Source organism: Cetorhinus maximus, chromosome 2, assembly GCF_964194155.1.
Source record: "Cetorhinus maximus chromosome 2, sCetMax3.hap1.1, whole genome shotgun sequence".
Lineage (NCBI taxonomy): Eukaryota > Metazoa > Chordata > Chondrichthyes > Lamniformes > Cetorhinidae > Cetorhinus > Cetorhinus maximus.
In genome coordinates, this window is record NC_135880.1 from 64,320,290 (window position 1) to 64,337,286 (window position 16,997).

At 44.7% G+C, this 16,997-nt stretch overlaps 1 protein-coding gene across 1 annotated transcript in view; it reads right to left on the minus strand.

Annotated features, from left to right (window-relative positions):
- pcsk1 (proprotein convertase subtilisin/kexin type 1) overlaps positions 1-16,997 on the minus strand; it is a 131,883-nt gene that overhangs the window by 75,922 nt on the left and 38,964 nt on the right. The window contains exon 5 of the mRNA XM_078565524.1: positions 3,744-3,820. Within this exon, the coding sequence (XP_078421650.1) occupies positions 3,744-3,820 (77 nt within the window). The remainder of the gene's footprint in view (positions 1-3,743; positions 3,821-16,997) is intronic.

Genomic DNA, 16,997 nt, shown 5'->3' on the forward strand with positions numbered 1-16,997 from the left:
ATGTTAGTGTTATTCTGGTAAATGTATAGTATACTTTGTAGCTGGCATACAGTTGGTAAGTACTCCCAGGACATTTGCTGATTGGCAAGAACCTGAAGTTTAAACATATCAGAAAAGCCTCCAAAAATAAAACATTGTTTAGTTTTCAGCTGTCCAACTGAAAACTGGGTCAAACTATCACACTAATACCCTTCACCGCTTGTTTAAACTACTGTAGATTAACTCTTGGAAGAGGTAATGTAAATATAACTGCCATGAGAGACTTTTCAAAGTCCCTATCTTTGAACATATTTCAATTTTGAGAGCAGACAACAGTATGTGCTGCTGCTCACAGTTACTAGTTGCTGATAGTTTAATGTCTATACTGTAAACCCAAGTGTCTACACTCCAAGTAAACATATACCTGCAGCTGAAACCGTCACATTGTGGCAATGTTTGGACACAGGATATGAGAAAGCATAGAACAAAGAAAGCCTGCTCTTTCCATGGAGCGTACAGGAAAAGGAATGAGAAGTCTCTGTTTGTATTATTTGGCTCTGGTGTACCGGAGAAGCTTTTCAGCACCTATTGATAAATGGTAGTTTAGTTTCCCTGTGATCAACACAATCCTTTCAGTATTGTGTGTGAGATTAGAATTTCATCTCTTACATGTCTCTGAATCTGCAATCATTCTCTGAATGTGGACTCATCCTCATAGAAGTAAATGCAATGAGATGACCCATGAGAATTGCACTAGTGAATTCCTAGAATGGTGTGGAGTGCTTGGTTCTCATGGCAAATGGAATGCTGTCATTTATTGCAAGGGGAATGGCATATTGAAGCAGGGATGTTTTGCTACAGTTGTACAGGGCATTGGTGAGACACATCTAGAGGAAGGTCCACTCGACTTATTCCTGGGATGAGGGGGTTATCTTATAAGGAAAAGTTGGGCTTTTATCTATTGGAGTTTAGAAGAATGAGAGGTGATCTTATTGAAACATATAAAGTCCTGAGGGGGCTTGACAGAATGAATGCTGAAAGGATGTTTCCCCTTGTGGGACAGACCAGAACTTGAGGACACAGTTTAGGGATAAGGAGCCTCCCATTTAAGATGGAGATAAGGAGGAATTTTTCTCTTAGAAGGTCGTGTGAAACTCTGTTCCCCAGAGACTGGCAGTGGCTGGGTCATTGAATATTTTTAAGGCGGAGGTTAATAGATTCTTGACTAACAAGATAGTCGGGGTGGGGGGGTGGCAACATGGCATTCAGGCCGCAATCAGATCAGCCATGAACATATTGAATGGCAGAGCAGGCTCGGGGGACCAAATAGACTACTTCTGTTCCTAATTTGTTTGTCATCATTGCAGCAAGCCCTCCTATGAGTACGTGAAATATAACGCCACACAAATATGACATCTGGCAATATATCCTGTGAGCTAGCAATGCCAGGTGCAAGGAACATCTTAGCTTTCCTGGTTAAGGACCTTGGGGTTGGGGATCAAAAGGGTACTTTCCCAACAGTACAAGCCTGCAGTGCGGAAACTGCAACAGTCTAAAGCAGGCCAATTTTAACCATTTTTCCAAACCTTCACATGATGTATCTGGCCAACTTCTGCTGCGGCAAGTCTTTACAATGAAATTCCACAGTCTGACCCAAGGTGATATTCCAGTTACACTGCAAATGGTGCCAACATCCAACCAAAATATAGGAATGACCTTGACACCAGAAAATGAGTTGACCAATGTGTGAAAAACTCAAAGGGCAGCATTTTCCCCCCATTGGGGGGGTTGTGCAGGAGTGGGTGTGGGTGGGCAGGTCCCTGATCAGCGCCCCCGGTTGGCGGCACGCCGCCATTTTACGTGGGTGGGTCAATTAAGGCCCACCCACCGTGAAATCCGCCCGGAAGCGCTGTGCGCTCCCTGTGTGCAGTGTGGTGGGTGGGGGGTCAGTGGGGATTTCCTGAGCCTGGAGCCTTTCGCGCATGCATGCAAAAGTGCACACTCACCTCCCTGAGGTTAAGTGCTGCCTCAGGAAGATCGGCTCAAGTGTGAAAACATTATCAAAGGTAGAAAAAAACATTCCTGACACATCCCCTCATTTGACACTGAGCTGGGACATGTCCATCTCTTTCATTTAAAAAATTTTCAAACATTTTAAATCCCTCATCAAACCACATCCCTCCCGTGGATGAGGTTTCATGCTTTTTCGGAAGGCCTGGGCTCTCCGTCTGCTCGTCAACCTTAAGGTTGGACGGGCAGGCCCGTTAATTAGGTAAATTACTTTTTTTAAAGGCCTTAAGTGGCTGTTAACAGTTTGGCAGGCACACAACCAAGTCGAACTGAGAATCTAAATGACGCAGGATGACATCGGGATGCACGCCCAACGTCACCCCGCGTCATTTTACATGTCGGCGAGTGGGCCCCACCCCTGCTCGCCGACCAGAAATTGCTGCCCAAAATTCCACCCTGTTGAGCATCCACTACTGTTGCAGCAGATAGGAAATGTATGGCCTTGTTATCTAATGGTAGGAGACATAGACAGTTCCGTTTGTTATCATGTTGTAAACAGCAGGCTGAAAGATTCAATGAAGATTGTGTGAAGCTCTAAAATGAATTTAATTGCCAAAGGGTGTGCACAAGAAACAGTTCAAACAAAATTTGAATTATTTGGTATAACTCTCATCACACAATTGTGAATTTGAATATAGTCACTTGCACTGCAGCAAAATGAGATATGTGAAGTGCAAGTATTTTTGGCTCTGGACAAACATAACACGATTTAGGTCTGCGCTTCTAGAGCAAATTCCCCATTCAAAAACTAATGGGTGTAAATTTTCACCTGTCAGTCATTTTAATGAAAGTCAGTGTCAGTGCTAAATGGATAATCCCATTTTTTGCTGATAGCATCTTGTCCACTCAAGCTATTGAGAGGAAAAACAATTACTCTGTTAATGATTTAACAATTCCAAAATACTTTAGTAGTTTAAAGGAAAGTTCCTAATAGATTTTTGAGTACAGGGTATTTGGTAATTATCAAGGTAAAATGCTGAGTGCTGGGGAATAGTTCATGTCATTGCATTTTCCCTCAGTGTTTGCATTGTGTATTCCTAAATGATGGTCAAAACCATGACAAACACTTTCTACACTACCCCAATCAAAGGCGAGAATCTCAGCAGTGTTCTCCTCATCTTCCGTTGTGCAGAAATATTGAAGGAACAGCTGCTTTTATCTGTTTTGCCTAATTTCTACAAGTGCACTGCTGAAGTTTCAGAACCCCAGTAGAAATTCAAGGTGGATGTCTTTTATTGCCCACCTTCCTCAGAATCCTCCTGTGTACAAGAGTGGACTTCTTGTTTCCTACATCAATTATCCTTGTGCCAGTTAATACCAAGCTATGGGCAGCTTGGTATGTGAACCCACACCAGCTTGGGTCTGAGATCAAATGACCCAAACTCAGTTTACATTAGCTAACATCAATTGTCAAGAACTGTACATAGTCTTTTATTTTACCAATGCTAGCTAATTTTAACTAATGTCCCATAGGTCAAAAACCAAAAGAAATTCCCCAAGAAGTTCCTCAGAGTTTTCACTATAACTTCACCAGAAGTGTGGCAGGGGATTTGCACTGTACCTCCAGCAAAGTTATGGCAATAGAGGAAATTAATGGCCTTTTTTTTAAGTTAGTATTTTCCTAACATGGGTCTAGACCCTGGCGTGTGAAAGGTTTCAGTAAATTCTATATTTTATTATAGGTGTAAACTTACTTATTTTCATTAGTTGGGTCGTATCTTGGAAATGGATCAGGGTCATTATCATTAAAATCATAGCTTGCTTCTGGATCCTATAGAAATACAAATGGAAAATGAAAGCATTAATACTCAAGTATCCCAATAAATGTTTTTAAAACTCTGGTATTCCATTTGTTTGACTTAGGTAGAATATTGCTCAGGAATATTTGCAATCCAGGTCTACAGAGACTTTTTAAAAATCAAAATGGTGTGATTAGCTTTCACACCAATGCAATCAGTTATATTGTTGAAATGTAATGAAAAAAGATCACAATCAATAGCAAGGGCTGACACTTACTCTATTGGCTCTATTGCATTTAATTAAAATCTACAGACATGCTCAAGGAGATCAGGGGCAGAATTTTGACCTCGGCGGGCGGGCTTGGTGGGGGCGGGCGGTGGTGGTCGGAAAGCCGGAAGGCGATTTCACATGAGTAGGGATATGTTATAAGTGAAACGTAAAAAAATTTCATTCTTATTTGATGTTGGAAATTTCAACCTGCCCGTGAATGTTAATTGATACTTTAATGGCCTTGATAGGCCTTTTAATTGTCGGCAGGCGCACTACCGATTCCCGCACGCGCCCGCCAACCAAACTGCTCGCCTGACGTCAACGCGCGTCATTTCATGCTCAAGCGTGTCGGACCCGCACCCCCCTGCCGAGGTGAAAATTCTGCCCCATGTGATAATTTGTCTCCTGTGTGAGGATTACCCAGTTGGTTATGGATCATGAAAATAATTCTATCTCTTTGTGATTAATAAATTATTTCAAACCAAGGTACAGGTATCAGTCAAGATAACACCTGTCAGTGACCAAGACTGGGTCTAGTCTCTATCATTCAGTGCTACACTATGTGATGTATTTGCTCACAAAGTCACTTTGATAGTCCAATGTCAGAGAATTGTTGAAATGAAGTTTGGGGAGTAGTTTATACCTATGTTATTACAGTTCATTGCAAAATGGGATTGCTGAGGTATCCCATGGGGCTGGATTGTATGGCCCTGGGGCTCATAAACTAAAACAGGTGACCTGCCTGCTGCCTTCCTGCCCAAACCTGACCTGTCTCCTATATTACAGTAGGTGGGGATGGTGTCAGGTAACCTGCCCACCCTTGGGCCTAATGAAGCCCAATTGGTGACTTAAGGGCCTCCTTCCACCTCCACCTCTATATTACATGCAGCAGGGGAAGGCAGCCCAGTAGCTTTCACTGTGTGGGCTGCTGTCAGGCAAGAAGGGGGAGTACCTCTTATGGGGGTCCCCTGTGCCCATTGGAGGCACCCCCATAACCAACATTGCACCCCCTTTTAAGCCTCCCACCCAGCTTCTAAAACTTGCCCCCCCAACGCCTCTCCCCCATCTCACTGGAGTCTGTCAGACAGGCCCGTCCAAAATTCCTGGACATACCTGAAGTCTGTGATCCATGACATTTCTTCTTTGAGGACTGCTGGTCATTCCAGCAGTGGCCATTGCTTGATTCTGGCGCTGCTGGGATGACAGAGCTGCCAGAAAATCAGAGTGGTGCGGACTTCCCACTCTAAATAAATTAAGGCTGCCCCCAGTCTAATATCACAGCGGGGCAGCTGGGTTTCAGGTGGGTGGGCTGATTATAGGCTGTTCAGTCATAGGGACAGAGAATACATACACCGCTCCCTCCCCCCTCCCCCCCCCCCACCCATCCATCCATAAAATCCAGTCCCATGCCTTCAGTGTGGTTACATCTTCAATTTCTCTTTGTGGTACTTTATTTTTAACATTGTACTTTTCACTTTCAGATTCCCAATATTGACCAATTGCCAATGCATCAGTAATCGAGATATCATCAATTGATATTAGTTTTGAACAGATTGGCCTGAATCTTCTGGTCGGCGTACAGGGGTGGGCTCCACTTGCCAAGACGTAAAATGACACGTGGTGATGTCGGGCGTGTGCCCCGACGTCACCGCGCATCATTCAGACCTTCAATTCGACGGGCACACAGCGGAGCTGGCTGCGCATCCACCGAACTGTCCCAGGCCTATTAAGGCCATTTAAGTAGCAATTAAAAGGATTAACAGAGCTGCCCATCCAACCTTAAGGTGGGCAGGTGAAGAGCCCAGGCAGCCTTCGCATTTATCATGAAACCTCCTCCACAGGCAGGATGACGTTTCATGAAGGATTTATAAATCAAATAAATTTTTTAATTAAAATTCATTGACATGTCCCAGCTCATTTGACACTGTCACATGAGGGAGGGGACATGTCTGAAATTTTTATTTCTTTATTTAAATTTTTCGTAATGAAATTAAATTCGCTGAGGCAGCTTTGTGCCTCAGGGAGATTTCTGTGCTCTTTCACACGTATACGCGAAAAAGCGCAGGTCCTGACTCAGCCTACTCCCCCCACCCGCACAAGGAGCACTCAGCGCTTCCGGGTGAACATTACGCTGGGCGGGCCTTAATTGGCCTGCCTGCATAAAAGTCAACGCGCAGCCGATCACAGGCGGTGATCGGCTGCACGCCCGCCCGAGCCCGCTGCCGCTCAGCGCCCCCGACAGGGAGAAAATTCTCCCCCTTGTGGCAGACATGTGGGTTTCATTTAAAGTTTCAAAGGAAAATAGTGACCAATAGAGACAAAAAAAATAACATAATTCTGCAACGTTCACTGCCTCAATCATATCAGTATAATTTTTTTGTGATAAATATTGAGAATCTATAGCTCTAAGTCATCTAACGTTATAGCTATCGATATATTATTGATTCACATTAAACTCCTTGTTCATTATGATTTAACAGTTTTTTCATTCTGTAATCATTGAAATGTATTAAAAGAGAGTTTTCCATGATCTTGATAGAAATAAACCATTACATTCAAACAAGCCTAGCGAGCTACATGAAAGTCTCTGTTACCATGCAGTTACTGGTTGCCCTTCCAAATCCCCATCTGAGCAGACTGAGACTGTCATGTAACCTAGACTAGATTGGTGTTGCTGCAAAGGGCAGCACAAAGCAGCAAAAGTTCACAGGGGAAGGAGAGGCAAATATATCAAATTTGAACCCCTAAAAAGGGGTTCAGATTAAAAATGGTATCATAATTTATGCAGAGGGAAAATGTGCCAATGCATATCCCTGTGCACTTAAATGATTATGTTTTCACCTGCTGAAAGAAAGATAGAGAGAAATATATAACAATGCATTTTATCTCCTGGTTATGCATGGGGTTTAGTTAAAGCAATTATATAAAGATTATATATTTCTTTTCTGTGTTGGTCTGTTGTCTTCATGTATATTTTTTGTGGTGTCGACTGGCTGAGTGTTCAGTTTTTGTGATTGTCTATTGGCTATATGTTCAATTGTGATGGTTGTTATGATCCCCATAGAGGTCATCAATGTTTAATGAGAAAGCGATTAACTGAAAGAGCCACACCACAAGATTTCATGTTTTTAAAGAAAAACAGACTTTGTGTATATAAAATACATATTAAGCTAAGCAAGCACTACTGATTTAACACAATATTTTGTCTAGTTTTAGAGCATAAATCCAGTTCCCCTTTTACTTCCTATTTTTCACCCAGGAGTTCCCTTATACAGTACGAGATCTTGAGAGTTCATTCACTTCTTCTTCTGGATCCAAATCAAGTATATCACAGCTCTCCAGAATTCACTTTGATTTCTCCTCAGTGTTCCAGCAATTCTCTGAGTTAGGAGATTTCATGGGTAACCTTCCATTAGCTATTGTCTAAGTGACCCTCCCATTTTCCTTCAAAACCTCGTGACTGTGGACTTCTGAGCTCAAGCTTGGGCTTCATTGCATTCATGCTTAGTGACTTAAAAATATGGAACATCCTCGTTCTTAATGGCCCCAACGTTCCTTTTCCTGGCTTTAGACAGACACAGACTGCTTTCCTTCAGTCTGCTCCAACAGCTGCTTTTTAGTTCCTGGTCCCACAGCTGCTTTACAACTCCTGACAAAATCTATCTCTGCCTTCTCCAAGCTGACTGCCTGTTTCTGTAAGCAAACACACAGATAAACCCAAAATACAAAAGAGTATCTCCCAGTATAGTCTATCTCTAAATCAAAAATAAAAATAAAAATACCTGGCAAAAACTCAGCAGGTCTGGCAGCATCTGCGGAGAGGAGCACAGTTAACGTATCGAGTCCGTATGACTTTTCAACAGAAGTTAAAGATTCTGTTCTGGTTCTGTTCTGGTTCTGTTGAAGAGTCATATGGACTCGAAACGTTAACTGTGTTCCTCTCTGCAGATGCTGCCAGGCCTGCTGAGTTTTTCCAGGTATTTTTATTTTTATTTTTGTTTTGGATTTCCAGCATCCGCAGTTTTTTGCTTTTATCATAGCATATCTGGGATGTTCCAAGCAGAAATTTAAACTAATTAACTTTTACCTTCCAAACAACCCTTAAATTCTAGGATCCACATGAATAATTTATATCTCTATTGAAGTTAATGGCCCTCTTTCCAGACTTGCTGGTTCTACCAAGAAACACAATGTTTACAAATTGCTTTTAGCTCCTTTGATCTGGGAACTACATGAATAATTTAAATCAATTATTGAAATAACTGTAGACCCCCTGTCCCTACTGAAAGCTTAGAGGTGGCTCAGAGAAGTTTAAGTTTTCTCACTTCTAAATATAGCTTTAAGCTGTATTACACCAGTAGATCGGTTTGAATCGCACCTACTTCAGGATTGTTTACCAGTTTCTCAATAAGATGTCTCATTTATATCACAATAACACTTTAATTCCTAAAACTTAAAATTATACTTCTAAAACACATGAATTATGAAATTAGATATTCGCAACATGGTGTTCATACGGACTCGAAATGTTAACTGTGTTCATCTTCGCAAATGCTGCCAGACCTGCTGAGCTTTTCCAGGTACTTTTATTTTGGTGTTCTACTGGTTGTGTTCAGTTTTTGTGGTGACTTATTTGCTTTACGGTCAGTTTTTATGCTTTTTTATCGATTCTATACTTTTGTCTTTCCTCATCTCCTTCATTTCTTTCCCTTCCCAACATTTTCCCTTTGCATAAATTACGATATCATGTTTAATCTGAGCAACCTTTTAGGGGGTCAAATTTCATATATTTGCTACTTCTTCCCCTGTGAGCTTTCTCTCTTTTGCACTATGCACTGACCTTTCCAGATCCTTACTTAAGGAAGGATGTAAACACGTGGAAGGCAGTTCAGAGAAGGTTTACTAGACTAATACCAGGAATATACGGGTTGCCTTATAAGAAAAGGTTGGACAGGCTAGGCTGGTATTTGCTGGAGTTTATAAAAGTGAGAGGTGACTTGATTGAAACAGATAAGATCCTGAGAGGTCTTGACAGGGTGGATGTGGAGAGGATGTTTCCTCTTGTAGGACAACTAGGCTAAGAGTCACTATTTAAAAATGAAGGGTCGCCATTTAAGACAGAGATGAAGAGAAATTTTTCTCTCAGAGGGTTGAAAGTCACAGAATCACACTGTGCAGAAGAGGCCCTTCGGCCCATCGAGTCTGCACTGACACGTGAGAAACACCTGACCTACCTACCTAATCCCATTTACCTTGGCCCATAGCCTTGAATGTTATGATGTGCCAAGTGCTCATCCAGGTACTTTTTAAAGGATGTGAGGCAACCTGCCTCCACCACCCTCCCAGGCAGTGCATTCCAGACCGTCACCACCCTTTGGGTAAAAAAGTTTTTCCTCACATCCCCTCTAAACCTCCTGCCCCTCACCTTGAACTTGTGTCCTCTCGTGACTGACCCTTCAACTAAGGGGAACAGCTGCTCCCTATCCACCCTGTCCATGCCCCTCACAATCTTGTACACCTCTATCAGGTCGCCCCTCAGTCTTCTCTGCTCCAACGAAAACAACCCAAGTCTATCCAACCTCTCTTCATAACTTAAATGTTTCATCCCAGGCAACATCCTGGTGAATCTCCCCTGCACCCCCTCCAGTGCAATCACCTCCTTCCTATAATGTGGCGACCAGAACTGCTCACAATACTCCAGCTGTGGCCTCACCAAGGTTCTATACAACTCCAACATGACCTCCCTACTTTTGTAATCTATGCCTCGATTGATAAAGGCAAGTGTCCCATATGCCTTTTTCACCTTTGGAACTCTTTGGAACTCTCTTCCTCGAAAGGTGGTGGAAGCGGAGTCTTTGAATAGTTTTAAGCAGAGTTAGATAGGTTCTTGATAAGCAAGAGGGTGAAAGGTTATTGGGGGTAGGCGGGAATGTGGAATTCCTTTGGCCTTGGGACCTTTTGGTTCTTTTGGGAAATCTGCTTTCTCTGTAGTTCCCTTTCCCAGTATCCAGTCTCTCCATGCAGCTGTCTTCAAACCAACTGAACTCAAACTGCTTTCAACTGCTCTGCCTGTGTGAGTGTGTGTGGGTGGGGCCTGCCTCTCTGGATCTCCATTGCTAGACAACAGCACAGATTTTTTTTCTACTTTTGTTTTGCTTAATTTCTAATAGAGTCTTAGAACTCACTAGAAATGCAGGCACATTTTTAAATGAAACTAAAACTCAACTTGACCTTTTTTAACACACAAATACAGAAATACAAATCAAATTTAAACTTTAAAGCTAAAACTCATTCCCAACACCCACAAATACAAATTTAACTTACTTAAACTATCTCTATTTCCTAACAGAAATATCAGCGAAGGAGAAGGAGAAAGTAATTCTTCTAAGTGTCTGCGGGAGCAGGACATATAACCTCATCCGTAGTCTGATGTCCCCGAACATGTCCAATTCCAGATCTTTTAATGAGCTAGTAAACTTTGTGAAGACACATTTTCAGCCTAAGCCATCAGTGATTATGCAAAGATTCAAGTTCAATTCCAGAGTAAGGGCCCCAGGTGAGCAAATCGCAATGTTTATCGCGAAGTTAAAACAGTTGACTGAGCACTGCCACTTCGAAGATACAGTCAATGACATATTGCGAGGTTGTTCGGTTTGCAGCGTACGCAACGATGCCATTCAGCGCTGTTTACTTGTAGAAGTTAATATTGATCTGAAGCGTGCCATGGAAATAGCGCTAGTAATGGAGTGTGCTGAGAGGAACTTTTGATGATCCCTCTTCCATAAGACCATAAGATGTACGATCAGAAGTAGGCCATTCGGCCCATCGTGTCTGCTCCGCCATTCAATCAGATCATGGCTGATCTGATAATTCTCAATTCCACTTTCCTGCCTTTTCCCCATAACCTTTGATTCCCTCACTGATTAAAGATCTGTCTATTTCAGTCTTGAATATACTTAATGACGCAGCTTCTACGGCCCTCTGCGGTAAAGAATTCCACAGATTCACTACCCTCTGAGAGAAGAAATTCCTCCTCATCTCTGTCTTAAATGGGCGATCCCTTACCCTGAGATTATGCCCTCTGGTCCCAGACTCTCCCACAAGGGTAAATAACCTCCCACCATCTACCCTGTTAAGTCCCCTAAGAAGCTTATTTGTTTCAATAAGGTCCCCTCTCATTCTTCTAAACTCCAATGAGTACAGGCCCAACCTAATCAACCTCTCCTCATAAGAAAATCCCTCCATATCTGGGAATCAAGCTAGTGAACCTTCTCTGGACTGCCTCCAATACTAATATATCTTTCCTTAGTTAAGGCGGCCAAAACTGTTCACAGTATTCGAGGTGTAGTCTAACTAGTGCCTTGTATTGTTGTAGCAAGACTTCCCTATTTTTATACTCCATTCCTTTTGAAATAAAGCCCAACATTCCATTTGCCTTACCTATTACCTGCTGAACTTGTATGCTAGCTTTTTGGGATTCATGAACAAGGGCCCACAAATCCCTCTGTGCAGCAGCTTTCTGCAGTCTTTTTCCATTTAAATGATATTCAGCTCCTCTATTCTTCCTGTCAAAATGCTTAATCTCACATTTTCCCACATTATATTCCATCTGCCATGTTTTTGCCCACTCACTTAACCTGTCTGTGTTCCTCTGTAGATTTTTTGTGTCATCCTCACCGCTTGCCTGCCCACCTATTTTTGTGTCATCTGCAAACTTGGTGATAGTACATTCACTTCTCTCATCTAAGTCATTAATATATATTGTAAATAATTGTGACCCCAGCACTAATCCCTGTGGCACTCCCCTAGTTACAGGTTGCCATCCTGAAAATGCCCCCCTTATCCCAACTCTCTGCCTTCTATTAGTTAGCCAATTTTCTATCCATGCTAATATACTACCCCCTACACCATGGGCTCTTATCTTATTAAGTAGCCTTATGTGCGGTACCTTATCGAATGCCTTTTGGAAATTCAAATTTATTACATCTACTGGTTCCCCTTTATCTACCCTGCTTGTTACCTCCTCAAAGAATTCTAATAAATTTGTCAGGCATGATTTTCCCCTTCATGAAGCCATGCTGGCTCTTTTTGGTTATATTATACATTTCGAAATGCTCTGCTATTACATCCTTTATAATAGACTCTAACATTTTCCCAATGACTGGTGTTAAGCTAAGTGGCCTATAGTTACCTGTTTTTTGTCTCTCTCCTTTTTTGAAAAAAATGGCAGACCTTGATGATGAAGTGCAGAATATGAATGAACCAGAAGTTGCTGATACTGATATTTATTCCCTATACAATCTCAAGGCAATCAGGTAAATGGAAAGCTTCTAATTATGGAGGTTGACACAGGAGCACCGGCTACATCAGTGGGAGAAAACATCTTCAAGTACTTAAGCGGAGATACCCAGCCACTGAATCTGGAGCAAACCATGGCTTAGCTGAAGACGTATTCTAGACAGGCAATACAGGTAAAAGGCACCGCCACTGTATCTGTATCTTACAGGCAACAGACAGCCCAGCTGTCAGTGATTGTTGTAACAGGTGAAGGACCTAGTCTTCTGGGCTGCAATTGGTTGCAAAAAGTTAAGCTCAGCTGGGCAGAAATTTTTCAAGTTAGAACAGGAGGAATTCCTGAACTGTTAAAAAAGTATGAAAGCGTATTGCATGATGAATTGGGAACGATAAAAGGCCTACAAGCAAAAATATATGTAGATTCAGAGGCAACACCCAGGTTCTTTAAGGCCAGACCTATGCCTTATGCCTTAAAGGGGAAGGTGGATGCAGAATTGTGCTGCTTAGAAAAGTTAGGAATAATCCAGCCAGTCCAATTATAGGAATGGCCAGCACCCATAGTCGCTGTGATGAAACCACACCAAACTAGTCATATTTGCAGAGACTACAAATTAACCGTGAATGAGGCTACTAAATTAGATAAATATCTTATCCTGAGGATTGAAGATTTGTACACCAAGCTTGCAGGAGGAAAATCCTACACCAAGATGGACATGAGCCATGCATACCAATAGCTACAGCTGGACAGCACATCTAGAGAGTATGTAACCATCAACACACACAAGGGCCTGCACCAAAATACACATTTACCATTTTGTGTATCATCTGCCTGTGCGATTTTCCAAAGAACCGTGGAAACCCTACTATAAGGACTTCCCCGAGTTGTAGTGTTTCTGGGTGATGTCCTGATCACAGGATCAACGGAAGTGGAACATTTGGCCAACCTAGAAGAGGTTTTAAGGAGATTTTGGAGGCTGGTGTATGATTAAAAAAAGAGAAGTGCACTTTCCAAGTGACTGAAGTCACTTAGTTGGGTCATCAAGTGGATGCCCAGGTGTTGGTCCAATAGAGGAGAAAGTCAGGCCAATCAAGGGGGTGCCTTCTCCTACCGGTGTCACTGAACTCAAATCCTTTATGGGCATGTTGAATTATTATGGTCGCTTCTTGCCAAATTTGTCTACAGTGTTAGTCCATTTACACTGGTTATTGAAGAAGAACCATAGATGGTCATGGAAGGCGGAACAAGAAGAAGCCTTCATAAAAGTCAAGAAGCTCTTACATTCATCACGTCTGCTAGTACATTATAACCCATTAAAAGAATTAATATTAACCTGTGATGCATCTCCCTACAGTGTGGGAGCGGTGTTGTCACACAAGATGGAAGATGGTTCCGAAAGGCCAATAGGATATGTCTCCAGAACCCTCTCTGCAGCTGAGAAGGATTATTCACAAATTGAAAAAGAAGGCTTATCTGTAATATTTGGAGCAAATAAATTCCATCAATATTTGCACGGTCAACATTTCACCATAGTGCTAGATCACAAGCCACTTATGGGTTTATTTAGTGAAGATAAAGTAACTTCGCCAATAGCCTCTACAAGAATTCAAAGATGGGCTTTGATTTTGCTGGCGTATGAGTACATCTTTATGCATCGTGCGGGTGTGCATATCGCAATAGCAGACACCCTCAGTCGTCTTCCTTTGCCAGATGCTCCAGTGCCACAAGAAGTTGTACTTGTGTTGAATTTCCAGGGCTCCTTGCCGGTCTGTATGAAGCAGATAAAGAATTGATCAAATTGGGATCCAATTTTATCAAGAGTCTGAGAACAGGCATTGCAAGGATGGCCGGTTGCCCTGAAGAGATAAAACCACTCTATGCTCGTAAAACTGAATTAAGTTTTCAAGGTGGAACTTTGTTGTGGGGAGCAAGGGTCATCGTCCCTTTGCAAGGAAGAGAACCACTCTTGACAGAGCTTCACAGTGTGCATCCAGGCATTTCGAAAATGAAGATGCCACGCGAAGCTATCTCTGGTTGCCAGGTATAGAAAGTGATATAGAAAAAAATGGTTAAACTCTGTCTCCAGTGTCAGCAACAACAGAAGTTGCCCATTTCAGCTCCACTGCATCAGTGGGAGTGGCCTGGTCGACCCTGGGTTAGACTATGTTTTTAAGTACCATGGGCTGAATTTTCTGGCTGGCAGGGGCCGGGGGGTGGGTGCGGAGTGGAAGCAGACCCGGTCGCCGCCCGCGATTGGGTCTGCACCACCATTTTACACGGGCCAATTAAGGCCCGCCCAACATGAATCACGGCTCCCGAGGACAGGGGGAGTGGGTGGGCGGTGGCGGGTCTGCAATGACTGCCTGGTCCAGTGGCGACCTGGCGGCCTGTTTAAAAAAGCTGCTTTTCCAGGCTGTCAAACATGGCTACTGGAAGGGCTCCCCAGAGTGCTGCTGGGGAGCAGGCCAGGCAGGAGCATAGGGCAGGGGTGCACTGTGCCCCTCTTTTTTCTGATGATTGCCTTGCTGCTGTCCTCAAGGAGGTGGCAGCACGGAGGGAGGCCCTGGTACCCCAGGACAGGAGGAGGAGGCCCCCCCACATGACCAAACGTGCCTGGGAGGAGGTGGCGGAGGTGGTGAGCTCCCACGACGTGGACTCAGAGCCGCAAGCGCTTCAATGACCTGGAACTCAGGAAGGGTGAGTACCATGTTGGCATTGGTCACTTAACCCAGCAGGTAGGCTTTCCCCCCTGGTGCCACTGCCCCCCACCACAGCTCCCCATCCAACTCTGAGTGTAGTGACTGCATTGAATCATTGACGGCATGTGTCCTTCGCTGGGTGGGCCAGCAGATATTGCCCATGCTGAGGTCAGCCTGAGAGGGTGGTGAAGAGATGGGTTCTGCCCCCGCAGCATGTGGTACACTGCGACCCACATTACTGTTTTGGGGGCAACCTGGAGGAGCTGCACCTAGGCACAGTGCTGGAGCTCCAGGACATGTCAAAGTCAGGGTGATGACATGCTGGGAGGGGAGCTTCAAGGTGGTGTGGCATCGATCAATCTGTTGCTCTCTGTGCTCCACATGCTTGTACCTCCTTGTTATGGAAGGTTAGACTGTGTGGCGCCTGATGTGATGTAGGCATGGGGCGGTGGGGATAGGCCTAGCATCTTTGTGAGAGTGTTCGGCAGCAGCGGGGTGAGGAGGCACTGGAGCCCTGCAATGTCCCACTCTGGTTGGAGTGGGCGAAGAGAATCCAAATACAAGTAGCACTAATCAATGCTCTTCTCTCCTTTTCAGGAGAAGAATGCACATAGTGCTGCTGAGCGGGTGAGGACTGGCAGTGGGCTGGCACAGTTAGCAATTCTAAGCCGTGTTGAGCAGGAGGCCCTAGATTTGGAGAGGCGCCATGCGCCCAGGTCCACCGGTGTTGGTGAAGCTGGGGTGCCACGGGAAGGTATGTTTGCCCAGCACTGAGGTCACCATTGTTCTCGCAGCAGGCATGGCAGTGCTGAATGCTCAGTAATTGAAGTTTGCAACATGGCTTGACCATTGCTTATGAAAGGATGAGCGCATAATGATCTGGGGAACAGGGATACACATTGACATTGTCTCCACGTTATCTAATCAAATGTCCTTGTTCTTCCTTTCAGCATCAGCGGAGCAGAGCTGGGAGGAGGAGCAGCAGAGGCCCCCTCTCACACCTGAGGGCCCTGAAGTCTCACCAGCTTCACACCATCTCTGCCAGGCAGGCACCAGCGCAGATACTAGCACTTTGGTGGGAGTTAGAACATCGGCTCGTGTCTCGGGGCACAGCGGTGAGGGCACATCACAGCCGCTGGAGGAGCTGGCAGAGACAGAGAGTGCCCATGGCGCCAGCAGTCAGAGGACTGCAGGGGACCAGGCACATGCTCAGTCGGTGCCTGATGATGTGCCTCTGGAGTCGTCTGCGACGCAGCAGGTGCAGGAAAAGTGGCCGGGTGTGCGGGAGCATCTGGTGGAGATACATGAGGCTACTTTTGGCTTGGTCTCCGTAGTGGAGGAGTCTGGCGGACTATCGCCAAAGCAATGAGTCTCATGTCCAAGCACCATGCGTCCTCCATGGAGGGAGTGGCGACTCTCATGGAGAGACTCCTCCAGGAGACCAATCAGGGCTTCCTGGGGATGCACTCTGACCAACAAGCCCTCACATCGCCATTTACCTCAGCTGGTCAGTGCCAGTGTGGGAGATGGTGTGGGCACCAAGTTTCCCAGCTGGGTGCCCAGCCATCCACGGTGAGCAGGGAGGCCTGAAGCAACCTCACGTCAGCGCAGCAGCTGCCTGTTGTCTCTGCGGGCTCCTCTCAGGGCACTCCGGATGAGGGCAGCAGCTCCTCCCCCCCTCTGCCAGTGATCGTACCATCCGGTGAGGCTGTGACGACTGGGGAGATGCCAGCTGTGGAACTGGCAGCTCCCTCCCAGGCGGGCCAGCACAGGCTCCATGGGCCAGAGGATGCCCACCAAGGTCGTCAAGGCCAATAGGACAGCAGAGTGAGCAGGCTGTCTCAGATGCCACTCCCAGCGATAGGGCAGCACCAAGATGTAGCACCCGGAAAAATAAACATAAGGCACCTTAGGCACACCATGGGTTTATCACTGGTGCTTTTGTG